At 40.7% G+C, this 25822-nt stretch overlaps 1 protein-coding gene across 8 annotated transcripts in view; it reads left to right on the plus strand.

Moving 5' to 3' along the window:
• PPP2R5C (protein phosphatase 2 regulatory subunit B'gamma) overlaps positions 1–25822 on the plus strand; it is a 162942-nt gene that overhangs the window by 75714 nt on the left and 61406 nt on the right. For all 8 annotated transcript variants that reach the window (XM_023518852.1, XM_023518856.1, XM_023518857.1 and 5 more), the window contains one exon: positions 12211–12410. In XM_023518852.1, coding sequence (XP_023374620.1) covers positions 12211–12410 — 200 coding nt within the window. The remainder of the gene's footprint in view (positions 1–12210; positions 12411–25822) is intronic.

The following is a 25822-nucleotide window of genomic DNA, read 5'->3' on the forward strand; positions in this document are numbered from 1 at the left end:
TTGGTTGCAGCCATCATTGTTGTTTGGTGGGCCTGGGCTGGGGATTTGAACCCGCCACCTTAGGTGTATGTGGCTGGCGCCTTAGCCGCTTGAGCCACAGGTGCCGAGCCAGCAGGGATGTGTTGGTGGCCAGGTAAGAGGGAGAATAGAACTCAGTGTAGGTTTTTATCAATACCAAATAACTAATCCAAGTTGTAGAAGGTGGAGCAGTGAGCCCATGGCAGGTTTGGAGAACCTGGCAACTTTTGGGAGGGGCCAGTGCGTTGTAGCACTGGTTTCTGCCTGCCTCACCCCTCAGAAGGTGCACATGCACACCACCATCCTGACTTAGTGGCACCTATATTGCTACATGGCTCTGGTTCCCAGGCTGCCTCTGTGAGACTGGAGCCCAAGTGGCAACCAGGACTCTGCATTTCCTGGCACAATGGGGCCTTTGAGGCTTGTTTGTGTTCTTTATTGATCCTTCCTGCTGCCATCCCTGGGAGGACATTGTGTGTAAAGAAAGAGCCCAAGATTCATAGCAAGAGAGTTTGTATCCAGAAAGAAGCAGTCATACCTACTCTGTTTGAGACACAAAGGAAGGAGAGAACATACAACAGAAATTGGGAGGAAAAAAAAGATATATATTTTCAGTACATCTTATTTACGACCCTACACTGTTTTGTTTGCTGGTAAACATATTGGAAGTTCTGGAATCTTCTTTTCAGGTAGCTGTTCTTGGTCTTTAGGTTAATGAGCTGCTAAGTTAACTGGAGCTGTTGGCTAGTAGGTGCAGGAATATTTAATATTTCATCAAAACTGCTTGTCTAAATAGAAGATGAAGTGATATGGGCTCCACCAAGGATGCTGAACATTTACTAATTTGTACTCTCAGTGTCTAACTTTATTACCCAGGAGGCTTTCTAGAACTAGGCTCCTCAATAGAGAATATGTGTCAACAAATAACACTGTGTGGCTTTCTATCTTTATTCCGAGGAGTGAGGCTGACCTGTCTTCATTTTCTGTGTGTAAAAGCCAAGTCTCATAATTTAGCTAACACCTATAGATTCTTTTTATGTAGTGTCTGTGCCAGGAGTAGGGACACATTTCTTAATATACAGGTGTTGTCCACAAGAGATTTTATAGATTTGGGCAGCGCCTGTGGCACAGTGAGTAGGACACCAGCCCCATATACCGAGGGTGGTGGGTTCAAACCCAGCCCTGGCAAAACTGCAACAACAACAAAAAAATAGCCGGGTGTTGTGGTGGGCACCTGTAGTCCCAGCTACTCGGGAGGCTGAGGTAAGAGAACCTCTAAGCTGGAGATTGCTGTGAGCTGTGACGCCATGGCACTCTACCGAGGGTGACAAAATAAGACTCTGTCTCTAAAAAAAAAAAGAAAAGCGATTTTATAGATTAAAAAACCTGAAGCTTAAACAATTTCATGACTTCACCACATTTGATTTGGCAGAATGTAGACTAGAAGTCTGGTTTCTTCTATGTGTCTTCCTTCCTGCTGGTGGGGACTACAAACTAATATAACCTTTTGAAAGGAAGTATGGAGAATCCTCAAAGAACTCAAATTAAACCCCTCCCCCATTTGATCCTGCACTACCATACTGGGCATCTACCCAAAAGGAAAAAAAGGAATTTTATCATAAGGACATTTGCACTAGACTGTTTATTGCAGCTCAATTTACAATTACCAAAATGTGGAGACAACCTAAATGCCCACCAACCCAGAAACGGATCACCAAGTTGTGGTATATGTATAACGTGGAATACTACTCAGCCATTAAAAGAGATAGAGACTTTACATCTTTTATATTAACCTGGATTGAGGTGGAATGCATTCTTCTTGGTAAAGCATCACAAGAATAGAGAAGCAAGAATCCAATGTACTCAATTGTAATTTGAAGGCAACAGATAACCTAATACATGGTGGAAGGCAAGGGAATGAGGGAGCAGGGAGAGGGAGATGGTTGTGGGGGTCATGGTGTATGGCATCCCTCTTGGGGGCAGGACACAATTATAAGAGGGACTTTACCTAATAAATACAATCAGTGTAACCTCAATGAATCACAAACAATAAAGAATGAATGAAAAATCCACTTACCTTAACAGCTTTTCTGAGAAAACCAGTCTCTCATGGCCTGTGTCTTATCCCAGTCTGACCTGGCTCCCTTGAGCGGCCCTCCACCCACCCTGTCCCAGTGTTCCCTGGCAGAGACTGCCAGTCCCCCTAGGCAAAAAAAAACATGAATGAACTAGAACTTGGCTTCACCTACTGCTTTTTGAAATGAAAACATCTGCTTTATTAAACTACACTGTAATTTCATGAGAAAGAGAGTGATGGGTGGTCTATGGTAAAAAGTTGTGAGGAAAATGAAAATGCAATGATAAAATGGTGCATTTCAAAACTATTAAGAAATGAGGGCTCGGCGCCTATGGCTCAAGTGGCTAAGGCGCCAGCCACGTACACCCAAGGTGGCGGGTTCAAATCCAGCCCGGGCCCGCCAAACAATAATGACAACTGCAACCAAAAAAAATAGCCAGGCATTGTGGCAGGCGCCTGTGGTCCCAGCTACTTGGGAGGCGGCGGCAGGAGACTCGCTTGAGCCCAGGAGTGGGAGGTTGCTGTGAGCTGAGATGCTACAGCACTCTACCCAGGGGGACAGCTTGAGGCTCTGTCTCAAAAAAAAAAAAAAAAAAGAAATGAGTATAATTGTAATGGATGTGTTACTTAGTTCAATGTAAGCATTTCACATTGTATATCAAAGCAGTACCCTGAACCCCATAAATGCATCAGTGTACAAAGATATGATTTAATAAAAAATAATAATAATAATAAAAGAACAGAACGCTATAATTGGAACAAAACTGAACTTACTTAACTACTGCTTTAAAGTTCAAAAAAATCCAAAGTAAATGTTTACAGAGAAAGGGCGTGTATGATGTTAAGGGACGGGGAGACTTCTGCTAAGACTCTTGTTCTTTCTTGAAAAGTTGACGTTTATGTAAATGTGAGGAGGTATAATTTATGAAGTATAATCTCCTGAAGTAAAAATGTACGTCTGTATATATCTTAATATTATCAGTGTATTTTGGAAATATTAAATAAAACAGTAAATAAAAAAAAAAAAAAGTTCAGCCGCATGGCCTGTGATGAAGCCCTGATAAAAACCTCAGACACCAGTGCACTGGAGCTTCCTGGGTGGTGCACAGGTAGATGTGCCAGGAAGGAGATGGCCTGAGAACTCCGTGCTTCCTCCAGTTCTTGCCCTGAGCATCTCTCCATTTGTCTGGTCCTTCTGATTTGTATCTTTTATAATAAAACTGTAATCACAAGTTTAAAAAAAAAAGAAAAGAAAAGAAAATGAAAGTAAGGGCAGACTAAGAAATCAGAAAAGCCCAAAGAGAGGATCTGCCTGTTTAAAGTAGGAGCCGCTAAGGCTCGTAGGGGAACCCCAGACTATGCCCTGGGCTTAGCAGATCTTTTTCTACAGGAAGAAGGATACATTGGTAAATTTGTGTAGCAAAGCTGAATAAACCACAGATTTAGGATCTGGAAAGGGAACATTTGTGGTGGATTGTATGCTACAGATTGTCCCTATCCAAACATGATTAAAACATCGAGTATCAGGGTGGCGCCTATGGCTCAAAGGAGTAGGGCTCCGGCCCCATATACCAGAGGTGGCGGGTTCAAACCCAGCCCCGGCCAAAAAACTGCAAAAAATAAATAAATGAATAAATAAATAACAATATTGAATATCAATGCAGACACTGTAAGCCAGCTTCACATTACTGAATTTATATTCAAATTAGCTTAGCTGGCAGTATTTTCATTTTGCCCAAATTCTACCCACAGGGAATGGAAGGATAGTTTTAATATCCAAATGACAGGAAAGACTGCTCACTAGTGTTTCCCATGGAACCACCACCAAACAAGACCCAGTTGCAGGGAGATGGCATACTTAAACAAATGAACACTTCAGATAGATAGTGGGGGACGTCATCTTTCAAAGTCTTGTCTGTCTCTCATGACCAAGTGGTTACTTCCGTGTTTACTGAGTAATACAGACAGAACATGAAGGGAGGCAGGGGACATTGGCTGTATTTGGATGAAATAATATCCATTTAGAAACCTGAGCAGAGGTACAGTGTATAGTGAAGTTAAACTAACATATCTCATCAAATCTAAGATATTGTTGACTGTAGGTCAAGACTTTTATTTTGTTGTTGTTGAGATAGAGTCTCACTCTGTTGCCCAAGTTAGAATGCCATGGACTTATCTCAAACTCCCAGGTTCAAGCAATCCTCCTGACTCAGCTTCCCAAGTAGCTGGGACACTGCAGGCACCTGCCACAACACCCGGATAATTTTTTCTTTTTAGTAGAGATGGGGGTCTTACTCTTGCTCAGGCTGGTCTTGAACTCCTGAGCTCAAGGGATCCGCCCACCTTGACCTCCCAGAGTATTAGGATTATAGGTGTGTGCCACTGCACCTGGCTATCTCATTCTGGTTTTAATTTGCATTTCTGTTTATTAATGAGAGTGGCAATCCTTTCATATATGATTAGTCACTTGTAGATATTTTTGTATAAAACCTGATTAGGACTATTGCCTATTTTTTTCTGTTGGTACTCTGAATTTTTCTTATTGATTTGTTGGAAATGTTTATTTTGAATATGAGTCTGTTGGTTATATGCATTCAAATAGTTTTATTCTGTGACATGCCTTTTCATACTCAGTGGAATCTTCAAGAAAAATGTTTCATTTTAATAGAGTTTAATTAATCAGTCTTTAATGATTACTATTTTCTATATCTAAAAAAAGTTTCTTCTATACTTCTTTACCTACATAAGATGTTCTTCAGTATATTTTTAAAGCATTAGAGTTCTACCTTTCAGATTTAAGTCTAAAACCCACCAGTTTACTTTTTATTCTTATTTATTATTATTATTCATTCTTTTATAAACAATATACTGTGTACCTAGAACCACATGTTAAAAGGCTGACCTTTCTTCACTGTTCTGCAGTCCAGTTCTGTCACAAATCAAGTGTCCATATATATGCAAGCCTATCTCTGGGCTCTTTTCTCTGTGGCTACACAGAGCTCAACTGATTTAATAAATGAAGTTTCATAGGAAATCTTGATTTCTGGAATAGCAAGTCCTACCACCTCATTCTTCTCCAAGCTTTTGGGTAGCGTTGGTCCTTTGGGTTCAGCAAACATTTAGAATCTACTTATCTAGTTCCACATGATTATCTATTGCGATATGGATTAGGAAAGCGTTGAATTGTGTAGGCAGTGTGTTACTTGGGTAAATGTTATCCATAGACTCCTAGAGTAAGCATCAAACTCTGTGGAACCGGTAAAGCTCCCCCAGAGATGGGAAGAGGTGAAGAGGCCGCACTCACTGCTCCTTTCAGCACTGCTCTCTCTGGTGGTCCAGACCAGCACAGTCAGGCAAGAGAGGGAGAATGGTGTCAGACTTCCAGTAAAGACCACAGGGATTTACAGATCACTGTTAGAATTCTTAAGAGTTAAGCAAGGTAGCTAAAAGTCATACTTAGGGCAGCGCTCAGTGGGTAGGGTGCCGGCCTCATATACTGAGGGTGGCGGGTTCAAACCCGGCCCCAGCCAAACTGCAACAAAAAAATAGCCAAATGTTGTGACGGGTGCCTGTAGTCCTAGCTTCTCAGGAGGCTGAGGCCTAAGCCCAGGAGTTGGAGGTTGTTATCAGCTGTGTGATGCCACGGCACTCTACCGAGGGCAACAAAGTGAGACTCTGTCTCTACAAAAAAGTCATGCCCAACAATCTTTTTTTTCTATATTTTAATAGCAGTTAGAAAATTAAATCTTCTTGAAGATACCATTTACAGCAGCATCAAAACATACCAAATACCTAAGAATAAATCTAAAAATGTTTAGGACATGTTTAAGAAGAAAATTAGAACACTTAGTTGAGAGACATTTAAGGAGAACTTGAGTAATTGGAGAAATGTTTCATGACTATGGATTGAAGACTTAGTATTGCAAAGGCTTCAGTTCTCCCCCAGTCTGTGTGGGAAATACAGAAGGCCGTGAATAAACGAAACAAGAAGGGGGAAAGATGAAGGAATCTTAACCAGGTAGTAAGGCTTACAGGGCTCTAGGAACTGAGCCTCCACAGAAGGGAAAGCCCGAGTGCCCAGAAACCGTGTAGGACGGAGGAGAAGTGGAAGCAGTAGGGGAGATGGACATGTCAGAAAACTCTGTGGATTTTCTCTTTGAAAAACAAAATAATACTAGTTAACTTTTGTTTTCTTAATGGGAGAAACTTGTCATCTAAGTTTGCTGTTAGGATACATGGAGCCAAGCAGAAATGAGCACATACTAATGAAGAATCCTAAATTTGCTCCACATTGTTAGTACTTGAATTCAACTTTGTTCCCATTCATTTTGAACTGAGAATAAATATATTCAAAAGACAAGACAGCTCCATAGCTATGGACCGGCTTTTACCTTTGCAAAGTTTGCTCATTTGTGTTTTGCAGATCTCACTTGTCTGTGGGCTCATGACCTATACAGACCTTCATGGGACCCCGGGAGCACTGTGCTTGGCCTGTGGTAATTTGGTGGCCTGTTTGCAAAACAGAGTGCTTCAGTTGCTCAGCAAATGTTCTGTGAGTGACCAAGGAGTTCCCACCATAGTGTGCTCGCACCTTAGGTGGTATCTTTAGCGTTAATCACTCTCTAGGCTGGTAGTTTTTGTAGCTCTATCTCTGTTCCACTGGGCTAACATTTATTTGGACGAAGCTATCATTTGTGTACCAAAAAGTCTTGGTTCTGCTGTCTTTCTGCAGCTGCCACGCTGAATGTGGGTCCTTTATCTTGGAGCATGTCTTGTAACCATTGGGACTTGTCATGTGGAAGTGGGCTGGGCTTTTTATATAAATCATTTTCCTACCAATAGAGTTCACATGATGCCTCTCCTCACATAGTGACAATTTAGTGATTCACCTTTATCACATCATGCTATGCTCTGGTGCTAAATGTATGTGTCAAAGCTCTCCGTCTCTTCTGTAATTGAGGCACACCTGCCAGCAACATCTGTGAAGTTGGCTATGATACCATTAGCCATTTGGGGCTCACTTATAAAGCCTTCAGTGGCTCCTCACTGACTGCCAGTGGTTTCCAAACTCTTGTTCACACCTACACAGTAGTAAAACAGTCTCAAGCACATGCCTCTGCTGTGTATAAATTTGTATATTAGTTAGTATGTCTTGTTCTTCATGGAAGGAAAATGTAAGTAGACATTCTACTGTTTCTTCCTACCCATGATTAATCTTGAGTAACCCTGGGGTTTACCACCAACTCTAGAGATCATGATCAGTGGAACAAGTCCACTTCCAGGTACCTGTGCAATTCCTAGTGCTATGCAACATAAAAATACCAACCACCATTGGGACCAGCACCATGTATAAAGCTAGAAATGGGGTTCTCCCATCCTACTTTATTAAAGGTAACCTTTGTTAAACATCTATATCACTGATTAATAACAGTGCTCCTGGTATTATTAAGGATTTATCTTGAGGCCAGGGGCAGTGGCTCACACTTATAATCCTCGCCCTTCAGGAAGCCATGGGGGGAGGATTGCTTACAGCCAGGGGTTCAAGACCAGCCTGAACAAGAGCAAGACCCCGTCTCTACAAAAAGTAGAAAAATTAGCTGAGCATGGTGACATGTATCTGTTGTCGCAGCTACTTGGGAGGCTGAGGCAGGAGGATAGTTTGAGCCCAGGAGTTGGAGGTTGCAGTGAGCTACGATGACACCACTACACCCTGCTAGAGTGAAGAGGAGACTCTATCTCCAAAAAAACAAAAGGATCTATCTGGAAATAATCGGGAGCTGTTTCAAGTTCATAATAACACGTTGATAAAAATAGTGGGAGAGCTAAAATTATCTAAACAAATAGAAGGTATTTGTGATAACACTTATACTATTAAAAATCAAAATATATAAGGGTATAAAGCATTTTCTTCCACCTCCACCTGTTTTTATTCTCCAGTGGTACAGTCCTATTAACACAGCAGAAAACATCGTTTTTTAAATATGTTAACCAGGAGAGGCTAAATTAACTTGTATTGAAAAAAATTTGGAAATGTTTTATAGCATCTAAGGACATAAGGGTCTTTTTTACTTTTATACTCAATTTAATTTACAGATTTTTTTTGAAAAAACAGTAAAATTGTAAAAATAGCCAAATGAAATTTTCTTTTGTCCTAAGAGGCAGGGTCTCACAGTGTCTTTCAGACAATGGCACTGTCATAGCTCCCTGTAACTTGAACTGGAGATAGTTTGAACTCTGAGGCTCAAATGATCCTCCCATCACAGCTAGGACTAGGACTACAGATACATGCCACCACACCTTGGTGATTTGTTTTTCTTTAGTATTTTTTTGAGACAGGGTCTCACTGTGTTGCCTAGGCTACTCTTGAACGCCTAGGTTCAAGACATCCATCCTCTCACTTCAGCCTCCCAAAGTGCTGGGATTATAGACATGAGCCACTGTGCCCAGTCCCAAATGAGATTCTTAAAAATAAAAAAAGATGCTGAGGTGGGTGGATAGCTTGAGTTTAGGAGTTGCAGACAAACCTGAAAAGGGTGAGACCTTGTCTTTACTAAAAATAGAAAAAAAAATAGCTGGGCACGGTGACCCACATCTTATAATCCCAGCTACCCAGGAGGCTGAGGCAAGAAGATCCCTTGAGCACAGGAGTTTGAGATTGCTGAGAGCTATGACATCACCACACTCTAGCCTAGGGCAACAGAGTAAGACTGTCTTTGTCAAAAAGTAAATAAATAAAAATTTAAAAAGTGCTCATTAGATTATAATCACAAACTTAATTGTCGACCATAAACAAAAATAATATAGTAACACCTTAGTTGCCTTGAACTCTGGAAGAATTAATATTTCTAAGTTAGTTGTGATTTGCTTGCCTTTTAGAAGCATTTTGGATAGCAATTTTATAAAAAACAATGCTTTACTTTGCTTTTTCTTCTGAATCATAATAGATTTGTTTTTGTGTTTTGATGACAACTTAATCTTTATTCTGAATGTCAGTCATTGTCCTGTGTTTAAAAAGTGAATGATGTCTTCAGGACATTTTCAGGTGTATGAGACTTAGTTGACTTCTGAATGATCCCAAAATCCTTTTGAGTTTCAGTTCCCTAAACGAGGTATGTTTTATTCTGATACGTGTCTTTGCCACTGAACAGCATCTCAACCTTAGACAAGCTGTTTTAAATCTTGGTATTTGTAGCCTCACTTCCAGATGGATATAACAGCGTCAGCTTGATACTATTGTCAGGAGAATCCAGTGAGGACATATTCTTAAAGGACTTAACTGGCCATCTTAGAAGCCAAGCTATGAGTAGATCCTGAATGAGGTATGTCAGGGTGATTGTTAGTTCTGTGTAGTGCCAGGAGTGTGAGAATGCCTGACAGTTCCAAATATACAGGCTGTGCCAGCAAGTAAGAGTCTCATTTAAGGTAATCATGGCAAAGAAGAGTATGAACAAAGGTAGAACTTAGGAGAATTGAAGGTAAGCAAGGAGGTAAATCAAAAAATGAACCTTTCATTGGAAAAGCCAGGATATTTGAATGTTAAGAGTCTGGAACATTGTAATGAGTGTTACTCATCTCAAGTGATTGAACAGTTCCTGAGTACTCAGAGTGTTTAGGAATTAAATTGCACTCATGGGCTCTTTTAAGTATCCTGTAAGCAGTAAATCTCACTCCCGTCACTTTGCTTATGTGCTGCTTATCTCCACATGCAGGTGTAGGAAATCACAAAGCCAGTGTCCCACAAATGGGACAATTCAGGTAGCAAGGTCTGTGTGCCAGCTACTTGCAAGGCTTAATGCTGGGCATCAGGGGACACAGAAAACTAAAAGACATAAAATCACATGGTACCTGCCCTCCAAAAATGTCAGTTGGGGGAGTGAGAAATACTAAGAAGATCGCCAGCTGTTTATAGGAAGTACCCAATGACTTGCTCAGAATGACAAGTCTTTCCTAACTAGGAAGTCAGGAGAGGCATTGTAGAAGAGACCTAAGCAGGAGTTGACAATTAGTAGGGCTAGGAAAAGGACTAGAGAAGCACAGGGAATGTGGAGGAACAGAATAAAAGGAAAGCCCACGGGCCACCAGGCCACTCTCTAGAGTGAGGCACGCAGTGGACAGCAGGTCTCAGGACACCTAAGGCTCCTAAAAAGTAGGTAGGACCCCAAAGAGCTTCTCTTTATGTGAGTTCAACCATATTTGAAATTAAACCAGAGGAAGTTTTTAAATATGTGTTTATTATTTCATTAAAATATAATAAACCTGTTACATGTTAGCAAAAGTAACAGACTTTTATGAAAATGACCCTATTTTCGGCTCAGCGCCTATGGCTCAAGTGGCTAAGGCGCTAGCCACGTACACCCAAGGTGGTGGGTTCGAATCCAGCCCGGGCCGCCAAACAACAATGACGGCTGCAACCAAAAAATAGCCAGGTGTTGTGGCGGGTGCCTGTGGTCCCAGCTACTTGGGAGGCAGAGGCAGAAGACTCGCTTGAGCCCAGGAGTTAGAGGTTGCTGTGAGCTGAGATGCCACGGCAGTCTACCCAGGGGGACAGCTTGAGGCTCCTGTCTCAAAAAAAAAAAAAAAAGAAAAGAAAATGACCCTATTTTCTAAAAACAAATGTAGCGAAAAAAATGGCATTGTTTTTTGTTTTTACAAATCTCTGTAATGTCTGCCTCAGTAGGAGATAACTGGAATCTCCTGTCTGCTCTGCATTAAGTCTGTTGCCATATGTTGCAATGGTTGAAGCGTAGGAAGACGTGGTTGGAAAAGGGAGGAAGGAGTGTTTTAATAGTCTTTCCAGGTAGTTGTAGGTATTTGCTTTGATATTACAGCAAAACATAACAAATAGGTGGTTTCTTCAAGGAATCTACAATGTGGACTCTGAAACCATTATCAGTGAGTGCTATCTGTACATTTTGTTCCATTAAAATCTCGGGGTCCACGGTGGATTTTGAATGGTTCTTTTGCCCTTAAATGGTATTAATGTTTAGAAAACACTGGCTCACTGAGTTTTGCATATCTCCTAAGACATTTTGCAAATCTTTGACACATTTTAGTGTTATTAATAAATCCCATTTGTTAATTTTTCACCTTCAGTCAGGAAAGTCCCATTTGTTAATATTTCATCTTCAGTCGGAAAGCTGTCAAGTTCACACTGACAGATAAAAGTTTCCCAGACTTCCCTGAATAACGACTGGACAGTCATAGAGTTTTGAGTTCAGCCTTATCACTTGCCAGCCCTGCACTGATTCTCTAAACCTGTTCTTCTGTAAAGATTAAATGGAAGAAAATGTGTCAGTATATATAAAATCTTTAGGATGATATCTGGCCCAGGTAAGCACTCAATAAATAATAGTTATTGTTCTTATTGCTGTTTCTAAATTACTATTATCAGCAGCATCATAGTCATCACGTGTGATGTGCTTTGACTGTAGACCAGAAAGGCATGAAATATGTTTGATAAAACACTAAAGTGGTGACTCTTTTTGAATGTTTGCAAAGAACAGTTGGTTGTGACAATCTTTAGGCTGATGCCAGTTGCTCAGTGTTTGTCAGCTGGCCCAAGTGGACAGTTATTGTGTCCTTCTCTTGCTGCAAGTCTAGGGCCAATAAACAGCCATAGGGGAGCATCCTTCTCTCTGGTCTTTTTTACCTTGGCCTGTACCTACCTGCTGCTGCAGATGTGCCCCATACCCCTTACCCTCGCCTGGGGCCTCCTTGTCTGCCTCTTGTTCCATTGCCTGACACAGTGCTGGGTGTGTGATCATTGGTGCTCAGTATTTGTTAGAGGGACTTCACTTTCAACAGTACTCTCAATACAGTTTGAAAGAGTTAAAAAACATAAAAACTTTGTCCTATTAAACATCTGATCTGAGCATTGATTGGCCAGCTATTTTTTCTTTTCATTTTCTTCAAGAAATGTTTGACATCTGTTCGCCCAACCCCATCTCTTTTTATCTTGAATCTCTATTAATTCAAAATAAAAATAGAAGAAGACTTCATTAATGTACACAGCTATGATTTAATAAAAATATAAAAATAGAAGAAAACTTAAGTGTTTCACAATAACTTGGATTAAGCATTTTTGCAATCAATATACCTTGCCTTCTGCTTTTCAGATGTTCCTCCTGCTGATCAAGAGAAGCTTTTTATCCAGAAGTTACGTCAGTGTTGTGTCCTCTTTGACTTTGTTTCCGATCCACTAAGTGACCTAAAGTGGAAGGAAGTAAAACGAGCTGCTTTAAGTGAAATGGTAGAATATATCACCCATAATCGGAATGTGATCACAGAGCCTATTTACCCAGAAGTAGTACATATGGTAAGTGATTACAGTTTTTGTTTGTTTTGTTTTGCTTTCAAGACAGGGTTTCCCTCACTTGCCCAGGCTGCAATGCAGTGGTACAGTCATAGCTCATTGCAACCTCAAATTCCTAGGCTCAAGCAATCCTCCCATCTTGGCCTCTCAACATGCTGGGATTATAGGCACAAGCCATCTTGCCCAGCCTTTAGTGATTACAGTTTAATTAGCATGTTCCAACCCTGATTTACAAAACAGGTCTCTGATACTCGTAGGACAAGATGAGACATCTGGCCTAACACAACACTACCCAGGATAAATATCCTTCTGTTTCAAAATCTGTACTTGTACCCTGAAGAATGGAAATTTTCTTTGTAATCTATCTTGAATTATAGTGATGGATAATAGTAATCAGCTCGGTGCTGTAGCTCAGTGGCTAGGGCTCTAGCCACATACACCAGAGCTGGCAGGTTCAAACCTAGCCTGGGCCTGCCAAACAACAATGACAATTCCAACCAAAAAATAGCTGGGCATGTGGTGAGTGCCTGTAGTCCCAGCTACTTGGGAGGCTGAGGCAAGAAAATCACTTGAGCTGAAGAGCTTGAGGTTGCTGAGAGCTGACCACAGCACTCTACCGAGGATGACATAGTGAGACTCTGACTCAAAAAAAAAATAGTAAGGGAATTCACTTTTTCTCTAGGGACCAGTCTAAGTGTTTTGTTTTGTTTTGTTTTTTTAACTTATTTACTATTCACAACTACCCTATGTGGTAAAAATGTTAGAATTTGTTTTTGTATTTATTATTTCATCCTATTTAAATTTCTTTTTTTAACATAGTTACCATTAATAGACTCGTGTCCTTAGTTAAGAAGTAAACAGATTGTCCTCATGTGTGCAGGAAAATTCTAATGATAGGGTAGAGTTAAAATATTGATGGAACCAAGCTGGTATCAGAACAGTCCATTCTAATTAATTGGCTGAAGCAGCCTCTATCTGTAAGTGCTGAGATCAGGACAGCGCATGCTGATTGGCTGAGAATGCCCCCATCTGTCAATGCTGGTGTCAGGACAGCCTATGCTGATTGGCTGACACAGTCTTATCCTGCAATTTGTTTTTATTCAGCTCCCAAATCTCAGCTTTCTGAAATCTCATACTTTATAGCCTGTTCCCAGGTCATTTGCTGCTATTCTTATTCTCATTGTGACCCCAGTCAGTACCACCTGGAAACATTTCATGCAATGCTGTTTCCAGAACTCTTATTGATGTTGAACTCCAGTTTGCTACTGAGTTTTTTTGAATTGTTGACACTTTGTCTCCTTAGTATCCCTCTGTAAGCTGCAGAATTTGTATTACTGCAAGTTTAATAAAGGTCAGCCTTCCATTAAGACTCAGCAAGTCTTAGAAAAAAAATTTTTTTAAGACAAGGAAATTGGTACCCCTCACTTATTGGGGAATCATTGTTTAGTATAACATTTTAAATCCTGAGCGGTGCCTGTAGCTCAGTGAGTAGGATGCCGGCCACATACACCAAGGCAGGTGGGTTCAAACCCGGCCAGGCCAGTTAAACAACAATGACAACTGCAACAACAACAACAACAAAAATGGCCGGGCATTGTGGCGGGTTCCTGTAGTCCCATCTACTTAGGAGGCTGAGACAAGAGAATTGCTTAAGGCCAACAGTTTGAGGTTTTTGTGAGCAGTGATGCAATGGCACTCTACCCAGGGTGATAGCTTGAGACTCTGTCTCAAAAAAAAAAAAATTTTAATTCTGATTTCCATTGAATTCTTTCTGAAGTTATTCATTTTTTCCCCCAAAGCTATGTATTCAGAATGGACTAGACTTGACCTGTGATACTTAATTGTGTTTGCTTTGGAAAAAAAAGATGGAAGTATTCTTTTTGTAGCTCAGTCTGCTGTCTCAGAAGTTGAGATCAACTTGATTGTTTTAATTTATTGTTAATTCTTGAAGACTGGAATATACCAGTGTGGCTACTATGACCATGAGGGCTTTGTGGATTAATCTCCCCAGACTTGTGCCTAAAGAATAGTTATAGGTGTAAACTGGGCAGAGAATAAATATCCTAAAACCTTATCCATTCACCCTAAGGGCACTCAGGGAATATCTTTTTTTTCTTTAATTCCACCTTTCAATTACTTTGGAAGGCCACCCCAGCCCCAGAATCATAAAGAAAAATCTCTAATATGTTCTAATACTTTTATAATTTTATTACTCATATTACATTTTATAATCGTCTTTTCTGGGTATGAGTTGAGGATAGAATTGCATTTTCGTTTAAATTGTCTTCTAAAATTGTTGAAATTTGTCCCTGCATCACATATTGAATTCCCCCACCTTGATTTAAAATGCTTCTTCTTTTTCAATATAGAGTCTCACTATGTCGCGCTCAGTAGAGTGTGGTAGCATCACAGTTCACAGCGACCTCAAACTTACAACACCTGGTTATTTTTTTGTTTTGTAGTTGTTGTTTGGCAGCCCTTGTGCATGTGGCCGGTGCCCTAGCCGCTGAACTATAGGTGCCGAGCCTAAAATGCTTCTTTATTATATATTAATTTTATGTTCTTTTTAAGTTAAATTTATTTCTTAGTATATATTACATTTATAAATATGTGGATTTATTACATATTAAATTTCCATATGTGAGAGACTTTTTATTTTTATTTTTTTTTTTTTTTTTTTTTTGAGACAAAGCCTCAAGCTGTCCCCCTGGGCAGAGTGCCGTGGCATTACAGCTCACAGCAACCTCCAACTCCTGGGCTCAAGCGAGTCTCCTGCCTCCGCCTCCCAAGTAGCTGGGACCACAGGCGCCCGCCACAACGCCTGGCTATTTTTTGGTTGCAGCCGTCATTGTTGTTTGGCGGGTCCGGGCTGGGGATTCGAACCTGCCACCTTAGGTGTACGTGGCTGGCGCCTTAGCCGGTTGAGCTATAGGCGCCGAGCCGACTTTTTATTTTTAAGAAGTCTTGGCTGCCAGCAGTCTCTGATTCCACTCTTCCACTTAAGAAGGAAGTCTACAAAGAATGAGGATGGTTTTAGTTGGCCTGGTTTGGGTCACATGCCCACCCTTGAACCAAGTGCGCTCCCAACTGTTTGACTTGGTCTCATTTGTATTTTATAGCAGCAGAGTGCATCACCAGCACCACTTAGGGTACTAAAAGCCCTTGAGACTATTTTTTTAGATTAAATAATCATTACTTCTCCTCTTTGTTATCACTAAATATTCCTCTTGCTGTCTTAACTTTGTTTCCTACCCCTGAGCATCAGGCCGGGCCTCCATGGCACGTAACAGGTACTTGTTGAGTATCCACTAGGGCCAGGCACTTTTTTAGATAAGGAAATAAGAGTAATGAGCAAGATTTCTCCCTTCCAAAGCTTTCCTTTTCATGTGGGAGACAACCATAAAACAAGATGGCCAATAATATATCATAGATTATGGTGATACTATAAAGAAAAGTAATCCAAGGTAAATAGAATTGCAAGACTGAGAATATGTGATTTCTGTCCTGTGCCCACCTGGGCAGAAAACATACAGAGAGAAAACTTCTATGTGACGAATTAGATTGTCCCATGGAAATATGTGCGCATGAGATGCTTCTCTGTAGTCACCGAGAAAGCAGAGGAAATTATCTTTGCTTTCTGCTCTGATTAAAGTTCAGAAGAGAGCATAGCCTTTCCCTATCCCTTAATTTGTCTTGAGCTTTGAGAAGAGAGTAGAAGGCAGGAACAAATTGGGCTTTTTATTTTGTTTTATAGTCAGAGGGCATTGATGAAAGATACAATGAAAGAAGAAAGGAAGTGTGTGGTGGGGGTGGTACTTGGCCACTGTTCATGACCCTCTCAGAAGTAAGAGTGTAGGGAATTCAACCAATAGAAGGCCTCTGTGCCAAGCAGTGCCTGGATCTCGTAGGCAGGCAGAAAAGACCTGGGCCTTGTTTATTCTGATGAGAAGCTCCGCATCTCAGAGCCCCTGGCAGGCTCACTGCTTTCGCAGCACTGGGCCATCATGCTTGAAGTGTTCCTTGTTGTTTTGTTTGGGGTTTTTTTGGCAGGTGTGTTTGTGTAATTTGGCTATAGTATTCATAGAGACATTAATTTCCACTTGCTTTAAAGAATCCAAAGCTTTACAGGGTGTCCCAAAATCGCCCTTAAAATCACCATATGTAGGGAAAAAAGGAAATTGTAGCTAAATGTACCCTTAATTACAAAATATTCATTACAGAATTTTTACAAAGAGGTGGCCAACGCATAGAGAATGTTTTGTAAATATTTGGTACAATCATATGGTGATTTTATAGGCGACTTTTGGGATACTTTATACAGATGTTATGTTCTTAATGCTGCTACTTTTAAATATTTTGCCCAATTGACTGGACTGCTATATGGTTTTTTAACAGATTGCTTAAGATATGATTCACATACCTTATAATTCACTCATTTAAAAATATATAATTAAATGGTTTTTAACATGAATGTAGGATGTATAACTATTATTACATCTAATTTTAAAATACTTTCATCACCCTCCCTCCAAAAACCTCATACTCATTAAATAGTGTCACTGTCATTCTCTTCTATACTCTTATCCATGCTTTGCCCTCCACCCCCTCCCCCAGCCCCAAACCTCAAGCAACCACTGATCTACTTTTGGTCTCTTTAGATTTGCCTGTTCTAGAGATTTCATATAAATGGAATTATATAATATGTAGTCTTTTGTATCTGGCTTCTTTCACTTAGCATTTTCAAGGTTCATCCATGTTGTAACCTGTATTGGTGCTTCACTTTTTTATATGCCATATTTTATTTGATTTTATTTATTTATTTTTTTGAGAAAGAGTCTCACTTTGTTACCCTCAGTAGTGTGCTATGGCATCCTAGCTCACAACAACCTCAAACTCTTAGGCTCAAGCAATTCTCTTGCCTCAGTCTCCTGAGTAGCTAGGACTACAGGCTCTCGCCACAGTGCTCAGCTATTTTTAGAGACAGGGTCTCACTCTTGCTCAGGCTGGTCTCGAACCTGTGAGCTCAGGCAATTCACCCGTCTTGGCCTCCCAGAGTGCTGGGATTACAGGCATGAGCCACCGCGCCTGGCCCTATTCACTCATCTATTGATGGACAGTGGGTTATTTCCATTTGGGGGCTATTAAGAATAATGTTGCTGCCAGGAGTGGTGGCTCACTGGTAATTGCCTGAGTTCAGGAGTTCGAGACCAGCCTGAGCAGGAACGAGACCCCATCTCTTAAAAAAAAAAAGAAAGAAAGAAAACAGTCAGGCGTTGTGGCAGGCACCTGTAGTAGTCCCAGCTACTTGGGAGGCTGGGGCAAGAGAGTTGCTTGAGCCCAAGAGTTTGAGATTGCTGTGAGCTATGATACCATGGCACTCTACCAGGGCAACTGAGTTGGACTCTGGCTCAAAAAAAAAAGAAAAAAAGAATAATGCTGCTGTGAACATTCATGTACAAACATTTATGTGGACATATGTTTTCATTTCTCTTGGGTATATATACACACATATATGAATGAGTAAGTGGAATTGCTGGGTCAAATGGTAACTGTAACATTTTGAGGAAATGCCAGAATGTTTTCAAGTCTTATATATCTAACACTTACGTATAGAGGTTCCAATTTCTCCATGTCTTCAACACTTGTTGTTATCTGTCGTTTTTATTATAGCCTTTCTGGTGGGTGTGAAGCGTATCTCAGTGTGGTTTTGATTTGCATTTCCCTGACAACGAATTATGTTGAGCATCTTTTCATGTGTGCTGTGTGTTTTTATACATCACAGACTGTAGACCTAGAATTTAACAGAACCCTACAGATGATCTAGCCTGACCCTTTTCTTTTCTAGACAAAAAAGCTTAAATTCAGAGAGATGAAGGTAAAGGAAGCAATACCCAAGAGAAAAAACTCTTGGCATTTAGTTTCCCAAGCCTAAATTACTCCATATTTCAGTCATATTTTAAATACAAACCACCATCTTTCTTTCTTTAATTAAAATATCTAGTTAAGCTATTTCTCAGGCCTGGATATTTTTTAAATAGGAGACTAGTAGCAAAATCAACTAACTGTTAAGAAATTCATCTAGCTCCTAGGAAATTCAAAGTAAAAAAGTAAAACTCAAGGCAGCGCTTAGGGCTCAGTGAGTAGGGCACTGGCCCCATATACCAAGGATGGTGGGTTCGAACCCAACCCCAGCCAAACTGCAACAAAAAATTAGCTGGGCTGTGTGGCAGGCACCTATAGTCCCAGCTACCGGGGAGGCTGAGGTAAGAGGGTCGCTTAAGTCCAAGAACTGGAGGTTGCTATGAACTGTGACACCACAGCACTCTACCGAGGGCAACGAAGTGAGACTCTGTCTCTAAAAAAAAAAAAGAGTAAAACTCAGCCAGGAGCAATGGCTCATGCCTGTAATACTAGCACTCTGGGAGGCTGAGGCAGGAGACTTATTTGATTTCAGGAGATTAAGACCAGCCTGAGCAAAATCGAGATGCCCATCTCTACAGAAAAATAAAAAAATTAGCCGGGCATGGTAGCAGACACCTGTAGTCTCAGCTACTCAGGTGGCTAAGTTGGGAGGATTACTTAAGCCCAAGAGTTTGAGATTGCACTGAGCTATGGTGACATCACTACACTCTAGCCCAGGTAGCAGAGCAAGACTCTTTCTCAAAAAAAAAGTAAAACTGCTTTGTTAATAGTCTTTAAGAAGTTAAGTTTTGGGATTGGACCCTTTCAAAATCTGAAAAATGGAGTTATGTACCAGTTTTTACATATGATTTTATAGGGTTTGAGTCCCTCAGGACAAATAGTAGACTGAAGGAGTTTGGGTCCATTTCTTCTACGGTAGACCACCGAACTCTCTGTATAGAGTCTCTTTTCTTATCTTTCGAATCAGAGTTCTCATCCAGATGAGTTGACCTCAGATTCCTGATCCCTTTCAGAGGATCTGTAAAGTCAAAACGACTTTAATAATAAGGCTAAGACTTTATTGGACTTTTTCACCGTGTTGGCATTTATACTGGTGGTACAGAATCAATAGTAGATATAATTTTCTATCACCTTAGGCAGAAGCAAGATGGTAGCATCGAACTGACCTGCCACTTACCTACAGAATAAAACACAAAGGGACAGTTTCACTTAATGGTTTAGGTGAAGCAATAGGACGTGTTGTTGATTTTATTTTATCACAAACCTTGTTCACACTTCCTTTTACTATTCTGTGTGACGCAACGTAAAGTTTGCGTAAAGCACCTCAGCTGCATCCTGATATAGTTGTCAGGAGGAAAACCACTTGTGCAATTGAGTTGCATGCTGAACATGCCACATTCTTCCTGGAATGCTATTTTTACCTGAAAAATGACAAATAAGCCAGTTATTCGAACTTGAATATTTAGCAGGCATTTTCTACAAAAACAAGCAAAATGAGAGTGTCTCTTTAAGGAAAATAAATATTTGTTGTCACTGGCAATATTTGAGCTTTCTGGGGAAATTTTGAATTTTAGAAAATTCGTATCAACCAGGGTGAGCTTCAGCTTCCCAGTGCTGCAGACTGAGTACTTGTTACTGCTGAGCTCAGTGGTGATGTGTATAAATTGGATTCTTCAAGATAAGGTGAAATGAGTCACCACTTGGAAAAGCCATGTAACTCCGTGAACCAGTATTTTCCAAATGACCAATTATGATGTTACAGAATCCTTTGTGGGTAGAGACCCATTCAAAGTGCAAAATCCACTGCTGGATTTCAATGTGAGAGAGTACAGACCCTCATTGATAAGGTTTCAGCTCCACATAGGAGCTCACCTTTTACCACTGGTTGAGTTTTGGTATAGTAGCAAAGAAGTCCACAGTTATCTGATAAAGCTATTAAATATTCCTCCCGTTTTAACTTCATTTCTGTGTGAAACTAGAGTTTCTCCCTATATTATCACCAGAACAACATTCTGAACACAGAAGCAGATCTGATAATCTAGTTGTGTTCTATTAAACCAGCCATTAAAAAATTTGAAAAAATGTAAAACAGTGCCACTCTTCTTGCTTGATTTTTGTTTTGGATAATGTAGTTATTTTTTATAAATGTATGTTATTTATATGAAGGCTTAATGGATTTAGTATTTTTTAAAGTTATCTGGTTTAATTTCTAATACAGTCAGTATCGAGAGAGATAACTCTGATAAATAAAAGCTCTTTAGAGACCTCAATAATTTCGAGTCATTTAATGGGCTCCTATAGCCAAAAAAGTTTTGAGAACTTCTCTTCTGAAATGATGCTACTCAAAGGCTGCAGCAGCCAGCACCTGGAAGCTTGTTAGAAATGTAGATTCCTGGGTCCCACCCCAGGCCTGCTGAATTGGACTCTCAAGGGTTGGGTTTCAGTACTCTGTGTTCTCACATACTCTCCAGGTCATTTTTAAGCATACCAGAAATTTAAGAATAATAAGTTTGAATAATCTTTCTACATTTTCTCATCTTTGGTTTGTCAGTTTCCTAAGAGAAAAAACATCATGCTCTTGCGTTTCTTCCACTGAATTTAGCACAGTGCCTTCTCCTAGGCTTAGTAAAACCAATCTGATAAGGAGTTTTTTGCATAGACTTGGACATTAAGACTATCTCAATAGTCTCAAATTAATATAACCTGAAAATCAGAAAATCAGTTGGTTAGATTGACAGTTGAATTAGTTGGATGGCTCAGATGTCCTTCACATCAAAATAGACCTCTCTAGAATTACCCAAATCACTAAATCATTCAAAACGTGCATTGCCTGCCTGCTGCATTCTAGTTACCACGCTACCTCTTGGGGCCATACGGATGAGTAAGATAAGATGGTCTCTACCCTTACTTGTTTAAGAGATGAGATGAGACAGCAGTCTGTCTGATACAGAGAGTGGTGGTCAGCCTAGGGCAGGCATCCTCAAACTACGGGCCGCAGTCCACATGCAGCCCGCTTAGGACATTTATCTGGCCCGCCGGGTGTTTTTGCTGCCACTGCCTGTCCTGTCTATCCTGCCTGTCCTGCTTAGCAGCCAACTCATCCTAGGGCCCACAGTCTGGCTCTCCAACAGTCTGAGGGACAGTGAACTGGCCCCCTGTTTAAAAAGTTTGAGGACCCCTGGCCTAGGGCCTGGTGAAAACAAATGCATGGAAACCCTAACCCATCTTTGGGGCATCCCAGAAAAATGGTACTTACATTGGCAGCCAGTGCTCCAGGACCCACTGGCTCAGTGAAAGCTAGATAGACTTAGAGAGGGGAGTGTTCTTAGCAGAGGTAACAACCAACCCAGTCAAGGCCCAGAGACCAGAAAATATAAGACATATGTGAGTTTGAGCAAAACTTAGAGCTCCCTAGAGTGTAGATCAGTGGTTCTCAACCTGTGGGTTGCGACCAATAGGAACTATATTAAAGGGCCACGGCATTAGGAAGGTTGAGAACCACTAGTCTAGATCCTAGGAGCTTGATAGAACCTGAGGAATTGAAAATGTGTTTGGAGGGCTGGCACCACCCTACTTGCTCTGGTTGCAATGTGAGAATGGCTGAGAAAGGAAATAAAAATGGAGGTGGAGGGCTGGGCTCAGTTGTTCACACTAGCAGGCATGAGATAAGAGTTATCACTTGAGGTCAGCAGTTCCAGACCAGCCTGAACAAGAGCAAGACCCAATCTCTACTAAAAATAAAAAAAAATAGTTAGACTTGGTCCTAGCTACTCAGAAGGCTGAGGCAGGAGGGTCACTTGAGCCCAGGAAGGCTACAATGAGCTATGATGCCACCACTGTACCCTAGCCAGGGCAACAGAGTGAGACTCTGTCTCTAAAAAAAAAGTGGCAGTGGGACTGGTTTGGTGGCTGCTGGAATTTTTCAGGGAAGCAGTAGCAGAACGAGCCAAGTGCCTATATGAGGGCAAGAGAAATAGGCAAAAGTCAGAGACAGTGAGGAGGCACCTACAGGAGTGGGTGGTGGATTTAATTGAGGTATCTGGGGAGAGGAACCAAGGCACAGGTTTCAGACTTTGGCAAGTAGAATGTTGATTTGGGGAAAAGAGCATGGGCCTTGGTATAAGTAAGAAAGTCGTGGGTTTGAATCTTATCTATTATTCAGAGTTCTTTGGGTAACAAGTGGCAGGCACCTAATTCATTACTGTTTATAATCAAAGGGGAATTTACAATCAAAGACAGACACTTGGGTTAGCTCACAGACTCAGTCCAGATAATTACAGGGACAACTTCTCTCTTCAAGTCCCACGTCCCCTGCTCTCTTGTGTGCATCCTGCCTTCTTGAATGTGTCTCTCTATGATGGTGGCTTCTAGCCATAGAGGAAAGAGTGACCTTGCTGGCACTTGCCAGAACTCCTAACTCCTGACAATCTTTGAACCCATTGTCATGGCCAGGAAGGTGGGGTATGATGACCGTGCCCTAGGCTGTGTCATGTGCCCACCAAATCACGTGGTTTTGGTAAGAAAGAATTCCCCAAGAGAAGGGGAGGCTGTGCTCTTGTGGGCAGAGGAAACAAGCATGTCTAAACCAACTTTTACAGTATAGGCAACTGGCTTGGTTCCCTTAGCTTCGATTAGTGCAGTAGACAAATGACTGTAATGTTTCTTGCCTTACAGAGCAGTTAGGACAAAAGAGGAAACATATAGCCCCCATGACAAAGTTGTCGTTCACTTGTCCTCTTCTCTCCATACCCTCAGTAGTAGGCCGGAAAGAGAAAGCATCCAAGCTTTTGCAGAATGTTTACCAGGTGGATACCTAAATGTAACCTCCTTTCTTCAAATTAGTATAGGTCTTATTTCTAACTCTTGCTCCATATTCTGGATACCTTGAAGTTACTTAACTTTTATGTTTTGTTTTTTAGAAAGTTGTGCTGTGAACTGCTTCATGGAGAATTGGTTCCATTATTTTAAGTAATTGTTGGATGATTCAAAATACATGGTCTCAAGTGTGATTTCATGTTTATAACATGTAAATAAATTCAAACTTGAAAGAGCAAGTTGTGAAATATTATACATAGTACAGTTACACTGTAGATTTACTGAAATTTTTATAAATTTTAATATGGTCATATACTACATTTGTCATCAAAAATTAATAAAGATGTGTTTTTCTTTCTAAAAACAAAAAAGGACCCCAAACTCTGCATAGAATAGGAGTACTGTTCTTGTCAGAACTCATGTTGGGTTTCCAGGGAAAACAAGTTCATTACATTATTTTAGTCTGTATTGCCTGTAAATGATTAAGACGTTGACTTACAAGTTTTATCAGCATAGGCATTTTTCTGAGTCCTTGGGAGAAGTTTCAAACCCCAAATGCCCAAGATGGTTGTCTTGTGCTTCACTTACGGACTGATGTTGGACACTTTTCCTTCCTCTATTTTTATATCTGTGTTCTGGAAAATATTACTTGTAAGGGTGATGATAGTTTGGAAGTGGCAGAGGAAAGAACGTTTTGAATTAAAAGGGATAGTATGTTAACCAATGGAATTTCAAGTAGTCTGCAAATATATTTCAAATGAGGATTTAAATCATGTAGTCCCCTTTTTGTTAGTCGTTGTTTTGCCAAGGTTATAATGACATGTATTGATGAAAGGCTAAAGGTAAATTAAAAAATAAAGTATTGGGGCTCAGCACCTGTGGCTCAAGCGGCTAAGGCACCAGCCACATACACCTGAGCTGGCAGGTTCAAGTCCAGCCCGGGCCCACCAACAACAATGACGGCTGCAACCAAAAAATAGCCAGGCATTGTGGCGGGCACCTGTAGTCCCAACAACTTGGGAGACAGAGGCAGGAGAATCACTTGAGCCCAAGAGTTAGAGTTTCCTCTGAGGAAACTCTAGTGCAGGGTGACAGCTTGAGGCTCTGTCTCAAAATAAATAAATAAATAATTGGGCCGGGCACAGTGGCTCATGCCTGTAATCTTAGCACGCTGAGTGGCCGGGGCAGGTGGATCACCTGAGCTCAGGAGTTCAAGACCAGCCTGAACAAGAGTGAGACCCTGTCTCTAAAAATAGCCAGGCATCATGGCAGGCCCCTGTAATCCTAGCTACTCAGGAGGCTGAGACAAGAGGATCTCTCGAGCCCAAAAGTTTAAGGTTGCAGTGAGTTATGATACCATGGCACTGTACTGAGGGTGACAAAGTAAACACTCTGTCTCAATAAATAAATAAAAATAAAGTATTGAGGTCATTAAATCTAAAATGTCTGATTTTGAATCAAAAGTTTAATTTATTATATCTCAAACAAGAAGCAGCACAATTAATCAAAGTATGCACCTAAACTGTCAACACAGTTTTGCCATCTTAACAGTAGCTTGTTTATGCCAGAAGCCTGGAGAGCAGGTGGTGATGAAATCATGAAAAGCCTTTCCATAGCTTGTTGAGAACTGAATATTTTTCCTTTCAAGAAGTGGTCCAAACCCTGGAAGAAGTGGTAGTCAGTTGGTGCAGGATCTAGTGAATATGGTGGATGACCGAGTTTCCAGGTCCAGCTTCTGTAGTTTGAACAGCATTGTTTGTGTGACAGCATTGTCTTGCAAGAGGATTGGCCTGTCTTATTGACCAGTATTACCTGCTTAACTGCAAGCAACCTTATTGTCCAATTGGTTGCAGTAAATATTTGCTGTAATTAATTGAAGTTGTAGTGGATAATGCCAGTGCTGGACCACCAAACAGACACCATTAGGTTTTTTGATGAATGTTTGGGTTTGGACTGTGTTTCGGCACTTCATCGTTATCCAACCATTGTGCCAAAAACTTGGAAATGTCAAAAAGAATTCATTTTTTCATCACAATACAGTGTAGAAATGGTTTGCCTTTGTGTCGTGACAGCAAAGAAAGGCAAGCTTCTAGATGATTTTTCTTCTGACACTCATTTAATTCATGCAGAACCCATCTATCCAGCTTCTTTACCTGGTCAGATTATTTCAAATGGTCCAGGATTGTTGGAATAGAAACAACAACCCTTACTTACCTTGCTGCTAATTCATGCATGTATTGAGTTGGATTCGCTTCCACTACATCTTTCAGCTCATCATGATCTACCTTGGTCTCAGGTCACCCATATGGCTCATTTTGAAGATTAAAACCACCAGAATGGAACTTCTCAGACCATCTACATACTGTGCATTTATTAGCCACATCCTTCCCGAACACTTACTGATATTTCAAGCTGTCTGTGCTGCATTGTTTCCAAGATGGAATTCATATTCAAAAATAACACAAATTTTTTACTTATCCATAGTTTCATGAAAATTGCTCTAAAAATAATTTGAAAGATAACCACAAAGCCAAAACATGCATTTGAAAGAATGCAATAAAAACAAAAGATGGGCGGCACCCGTGGCTCAGTGAGTAGGGCACCGGCCCCATATACCGAGGGTGGTGGGTTCAAACCCGCCCAGGCCAAACCACAACAAAAAAATAGCCAGGTGTTGT

The sequence above is a fragment of the Otolemur garnettii genome, unplaced genomic scaffold (assembly GCF_000181295.1).
Source record: "Otolemur garnettii isolate 467f Iridium unplaced genomic scaffold, OtoGar3 scaffold00149, whole genome shotgun sequence".
Taxonomy (NCBI): domain Eukaryota; kingdom Metazoa; phylum Chordata; class Mammalia; order Primates; family Galagidae; genus Otolemur; species Otolemur garnettii.